Below are 6,000 nucleotides of genomic sequence, written 5' to 3'. Positions count from 1 at the left end.
CGACACTGTATATTCCCAGGCTCCTCGGGGAAGCTCCCAGCAATCCAAGCAGACAGATGGGTGCGAGGTACTTCGCACAGCCTCTGGGCCCCTCCTGCTGCCGTGGGCACTGGTGCCCAGCTCTGGGTCTATGGGGGAGCTGGGCTAAGGCCATCGTCGTAAGCCATGGGAAGCTTAGAATTAGGATCTTCTGTCCAGGGACGGTCACCGAAGAACAGGGCTGTGGCCCAGTGGGCTCCGAGGGTCTCTAGAGGCTGGGCTGGCTGCGGGCGCCAGCACCTTGGTTGTGGGGGAGGGGCAGTCGTCCCGCTCGCGGTCAGCTGGCGGTTCCCAGGAAGGCTGGACTCCGTGCCCGGGCCCTTGCCAACCTGGGCCAGTGGGTGTGCCACCCCCAGCCCCAGAATCCACCTGCCGAAGCAGCCCAGCAGCCTCTGCACATGGGGCGTCCCTGGGCAGCGCTGGGACCGGGACTGTTTCTGTTCTCTCAGCACCTCTGGGCCCGGAGTCGTCGGAGAACCCGGGGAAGCAAACGCATCGCAGACGCCCGAGGACCCAAGAGGGCCTCAGGAGTCATTCAGCTCAGCCCCTCCTTGCAGCCTGCTGAGAGGTGGCCCAGGCGGCTCGTTCATCCTTGAGACGGAGAGCTCACCACCTCTCCGAGGCAGCACCCTCCACCTTGTGGCTGTTTGGGGCCGGGGGAGGGCTGGGCCAGCAGCTTCTGTTTGATGGACGGAGACTGAGCGGTGCGAGGTGAGGGCTTTCCTTGCATCTCTCCGGGGGAGGCTTCTCAGCCCCCTGGGGGGGGGGGTGGCGAGCTGGGAGGACGGGGTGGGAGAGCGGGGGCAGGTAGAGCAGGAGTCCAGCGGAAGGGAGTCACCGGAGCCTCTCGTGGGCCCGGCCTAGGATGCCCCGATGTCGTCATAGTCCTCATTGCCAGTGGAACCAGGCTGGGGCCTGGGGGATCCTGTGTGGCCAGGGAGCTCGGGTTAGTGGGAGGCTGGTCACCGCCCCTCCTGCCGCATGGGACGGAGCCAAGCGGGTCCGAGTCCGCCCCCTCCCCTGTGATGCCGGGCGGTGTGCAGTGATGAGACTGCCGTTGTATGTTCTTGGTCGCGGCCAGCTCCCTTGCTGGCCTGTCAGCCCAGAAGGCAGAGCCTCGTCTGTGCGGGGTAGGGCTGCAGTCCCCAAGCTTGCACAGGACGTGCTGGGCGACCGAGTGCTGGCAGACGCCCGCCACCTCAGTGTCCCCCCCAAGGGACCATCGGCCACTTCTGTTTGAATGCTTCCGCTAATGGGGAGCTCACTTCCTCCCAAGGCACTCTTTGAGTCTTTCTCTGTCTCATCCCCATCCATGTTCCCCACCTCATTTTGCTTCCTTTCTTTTCCCCTTGGGCCGACGGATCCGATGGATCCAGAGCTCCCCCTACGCGTGCACCCGCTGCCCCTGACCACCCCCCCCTTCCGGGACCCACCTCCCCTGCCGCTGGCACCTGGATACTGAAACTGGTCCGTCGAGGGAGGCTGGGGCGGCGGCTGGAAGTTCTGGTACCACTCCCCGGAGGAGGTGCTGGAGCTGTCGTCAGCCGAGGGCCCTGCCGGAAAGCCCCGGAGCCGGTCACTCTCTGCCTGGGGACAGCCAGCTCACGAGCTGCCAGGGCTAGGAGGCCCTCCCGACTCACAAGAGTGACGTCCCTGGCTTGACCGCGAATAAGAAAATGAAGGTCCGGAGAGGGGTGGAGGCTTGCCCAAGGTCACACAGCACGTGGCTGCAGGGCTGGGGCCGGGATCCCGAACTCAGCCTGGCTCAGGGCTTCCGGCTGCACGCTTCCTCCAGCCAGGCCGGCTACGGGATGGGAGGCCGGGGTACACGCAGAGTCCTCCTGGGCCCAGCTTACCTGAAAAGGTAGCCTGGGAGCCAGCCAGCTCCAAGTTTGGGGGCTGCTCCAAGAAGGGGCTCCTCTCTGTAGAAAACACCTGAGGGGTCCACAGAGGTAGCCTGCTACTGGGGCTGTTGCAGTAATCCTCCCCGGAGGACGTGCTGGATCCCCTGTTGCTTTCTGGGTGGCGCTGAGAGCCCAGGGAGGGCGTGTCTGCGACGTAGTGTCCAGCGCTGGTGGGTGGGACCTGAGGGGCACTCGCCTCTTCAAGTCCTGGACCAGGAAAGGGAGGATGGTGAGGAAAGAAGCGGCAATGCATCAAGGGGGCTTTCAACTCGGTCGGGGCCGACATCCCGTATCACCGACTCACCTTCCTCCAGGGGAGGCATCTGGAACCTGCTCTGCTGGATCTCCTCCTCCGTGACCCGGTGCCGCTGGGAATCTACAAGCAGAGGGGTGGTGAGGAAGGGTGAAGGTCCACCTCCTGGTCCTGGGAGCCCGGAGGAGGGGCGGGTGGGCCTCGGGACTTGGGAGGGGGCCCTGAGGCTGAACAGTGGAGGAGGACAAGCCCAGGGGTACCGAGGGGCTTAGAATTTCCCATCACACCCCAGGCTCTTGTCCAGCCAGACCCCAAACCTCAATCGCTAACCAGCACGGGGACAGGCTGCTTCTGGCCAGAGACCCCAGTGCCTCGCGCCTCTCTGGCCCGCCAGCTGCCCCTCCTCCTCCTTAAGGAAATAGGAAGAGTCCTGGGCTCTCCGCTCATGCCCTGGAGACTCTGGGCAGGAAAGGGGCAGGCGGTGCCTTCTAGGAGCACCTAGAACTTTCTAGGAGCACCTAGAACTTTCCGGAGTGGAAGCCTTGCTTACATCCAGTTCCCTGTTTCAGAACTGGAGAGATGTGGATTTGTTGAGTCTTAAGGACTTGAGGGTCTGGAACCTTGCCGTCAGCTCTCTCGGAACCGGTACCCCTGAATTTCCGTCACAATGTCACAGGATTTTGGACTCCTGGTCTTGCCTCTTACGTGCCTGGGCTCAGAATCCCGGGCTCTAAGGATGCCTCATCCCGGTGGCTCCCAAATGCTGATTTGTGGCACAGAGCAGAAGTGGAATCACCCACCTCCCACCCCATAGGCCCTGGTGTGCCGGGTGGGGCACAGACAACCGGTGGTCCCCAATATCCATTCTCCCCTCTGGCCTTTATCTGGACACACAGCTGCTTGGGACAGAGGTTTCGTCTGTCGTCCTCTCTTACAGCTGGGGGGGCTTAAGTTCCAGCCGGGGTGATGTGGGTGGCCGTGATGTGGGCATCTCTGGCATCCTGCCTTTTAGGGTAGGGCATGCCCCACCTTCCCTTCCCGTCCTGCTGCCCAGAATGTGGATGTTGTAGTGAGCCACGCTGGACCATGTGGACAAGGGCAACAGCTTAGGGATTGCACAGCGGCAAGAAAGGAGGAGCCTGGGCCCCTGCCGACTTCTTAGGACGCTGTCATTTGGGGACCTCCGTCACACACAGCCAAACTCTCATCCTCGCTTATATGGTGGGTCCCGGGGAGAACCGGGGAATGTTTGACAAGCTCCCAAGGGACTTCACAACAGGCATGGGATTCTGTGCTCTAACCTCCAGCATTGCATGGGCCCTGCCTTAAGCACTGTCTTTCCTCGTCCTATCCCCAGCAGGCGGGAAGGAAAGCTGGAAAAGCCGGCTGAGAGGTTCAAGCTGGGCTTGCCCGTGAAGGGAGGGGAGGGTGCCAGGTTGATGGGCAGAATGGGACACAGAAGGGGTGTGGGAGAAACCATCTGAATGAATGTCTCTTGCTTGGACTTGCTTGTCTAACACAGCCACAGCCACCTTCCGGTGAATGTCGAGGGGCGGGTCTTAAGACCCCACGTGGCCAGAGACAAACGTGGGAAAGAAGGAAGTTGGAGCCATGGAGAGGTCTCTAGGGTCACAAAGTATTGTGAGAGCCTCAGTGTAGGACCATCTGCAGTGGATCCAGTGGGTAAGAAGGGGCATTCAACCCATGTCATGCGGGGGTCACCAGATGGAACCTACGGAGGGTCCCCAGCCACATGGGCCCTCTCCCTGGTAGGGGCGGGTGGGCCCTCGGGAGCCCAGGAACTCACTGTAGAAGGTGGTCAGGGCCACGGGAGGCTGGGCGCTGAAGTCATAATGCTCATAGTCTGAGTCCGAGCTGGAGTCCGAGTCCTTGGGGGGTAGGGCCTGGACCTGGATGGGCAGCTTGGGAACTGGGGAGAGAGCAGAGTTGGGGCACGGGGGAGTGGTGGGCAGAAAGGCGCAGGGAGAGACAGCAGAGAGTGTGGGTGGGGGGGACCAGAGACAGAGCGGCAGGGAGAGCACGGGGTAGCCCATCTTGTACAAGCCCATCCAGCCTGGGTTTTCCAAGCTCCCCCCCCACCCCCTTCAAACACGGGGAACTAATAACACGTGTTTATTTCACAAGCACGGAGCAGTCACTACATGTCAGGCGCTGTTCTAACATTTAAAACATGATCTCGTCTGGATTCTCGGAACCACTCTGTGAGGTAGGTGCATTACGGTCCCTCTTTTATAGCCGAAGAAACTGAGGCACAGGGAGGTTCTCACCTTGCCCAGAGAAGCGGGCAGTGTGGCTCTTAACCTCGAGACCATAACATTCAGTGAGCGAATGCTCTGGGCCCAACTTGTGTGCTAAGTTCTGTATTCATAGTCTCTTCTCAAATACACGGATACCGTGCAGAGAGAATATGTATATAATTTGGCTGAGTTTTGTATTGCTTTTCCAGTCACCAAATGCTTTCAAATAAAGGTGATTTAATACAGTCATAATGCAATGCGATGAAACTCGAGTTCCTTTACAAGACTTTCAAGAGGTATAAATCCTTACGTTGTAAAAGATGGATGACTGATCTGATTTTTTTTTTCATTCAGAAAAATGAAATAAAATTATGTTCCAGGAAACCTGGATGGGGCTCTGCAGGAAGGCTGATCGAGGCTATTGAAAGAGGCGATAATATCACAAACCTACCAGCCGATTAGCAGGGCAGAACTTTCCTCTGAGAAATGCCCTGTATTATTCCAGAACTCTAAAGCCTAGTCTAGAATGACTGCCTTGGAGGGTCCTCTGCACAATTTGAGGCACGACATGCTCAAGGTCCCACGGGCACCAGTGGGCTGGCTGAGGTCTCATCTCCAACTGGGGTGCTGCTTTGACCTACACAGTTCTGACCCTCCAAAAAAGGATTCCTTTCCTGTCCTCCCCAGCCTTCCTCACTCCCAGGGTGGTGGACATCGTACCTTCTTCTTTGGAAATGGTGATGGGAACATCTTGATAGCTATTGATACCCTCTGGGGTGGTGGTGGGTGGGTGCTGGTCGTTCACCATAATGGGCAGGGCTGAGAGAGGAGAGGCAGAGACGCTATAAGTCACTTTTTGGTCTCTCCCGGTCTAGCTGGTCCTGTGCTCACGGAGATGCCTCTCTCCCCACCTCTCCCTCAAATCCACACGCACGCACACAGTCTAGTCCTCCCATGGACCACTTCCGCCAGGCATGCTGGGAAAATCCTGCCCATCGGGAGGTGCTCCCAGGGGTCTGGGCTGGGTGGCCATTGCTGGATGGTGCTCCATTCTGCTGAGTCCCTTGAGGCCCCCATCCCCCTGAGAAGGCCACACCTCAGGCCTGCTGCTTTCCCTCTCTGGGCCTTTCCTGTGGCTCCCAGAACTCTGCACCTACCGTATTTTCCTTTAACTTTCAAGAAGATGAAGGCTGTGGAGATGAGTAAGCCAAGGAGGAGAATTCCCAGGATGATGCAGAGGATGAAAAGCATTAGTTCTCGCGATTTCCAGGCTTCTGCTTTCTGGATCATAGTAGGTTCTGGAAGCAAGAACCCCAAATCAGAAAGAGGAACGGACATAGACTTCTTGCCTCTCCAGCATCTCTGCAGCCGACCTACTTCCCTTTCGGACTTATCTTCCTCCTCTCTTCTTTTTTCCGAATGTCCCCATCTGCTTTTAGACACTTTATATTGGGAGGTGCCCAAGAAATGTTGAATGAACAATTAGCTGAGTGAGCCTTTCCCCTGGCCACCCGCTCAGTAATCATTGAGTGCCCACTGTGTGCCC

At 58.6% G+C, this 6,000-nt stretch overlaps 1 protein-coding gene across 5 annotated transcripts in view; it reads right to left on the bottom strand.

The window, feature by feature from the left end:
- Positions 1 to 740: 740 nt before the first annotated feature.
- CD6 (CD6 molecule) overlaps positions 741 to 6,000 on the bottom strand; it is a 40,067-nt gene continuing 34,807 nt past the window's right edge. For 2 of the 5 annotated variants that reach the window (XM_047848564.1, XM_047848568.1), the window contains 7 exons: positions 5,612 to 5,752; positions 5,175 to 5,273; positions 4,004 to 4,126; positions 2,248 to 2,319; positions 1,896 to 2,150; positions 1,473 to 1,592; positions 741 to 964 (listed from right to left, as the gene is read on the bottom strand). In XM_047848564.1, coding sequence (XP_047704520.1) covers positions 900 to 964; positions 1,473 to 1,592; positions 1,896 to 2,150; positions 2,248 to 2,319; positions 4,004 to 4,126; positions 5,175 to 5,273; positions 5,612 to 5,752 — 875 coding nt within the window. In that variant the 3' untranslated portion in view covers positions 741 to 899. The remainder of the gene's footprint in view (positions 965 to 1,472; positions 1,593 to 1,895; positions 2,151 to 2,247; positions 2,320 to 4,003; positions 4,127 to 5,174; positions 5,274 to 5,611; positions 5,753 to 6,000) is intronic. The other 3 variants (XM_047848565.1, XM_047848566.1, XM_047848567.1) reach the window with 3 other exon arrangements.

The sequence above is a fragment of the Prionailurus viverrinus genome, unplaced genomic scaffold, assembly GCF_022837055.1.
Source record: "Prionailurus viverrinus isolate Anna unplaced genomic scaffold, UM_Priviv_1.0 scaffold_86, whole genome shotgun sequence".
Classification (NCBI taxonomy): domain Eukaryota; kingdom Metazoa; phylum Chordata; class Mammalia; order Carnivora; family Felidae; genus Prionailurus; species Prionailurus viverrinus.
The sequence above is the reverse complement of the archived record's forward strand: the minus strand, read 5'-3'. Positions and strand labels throughout refer to the sequence as shown.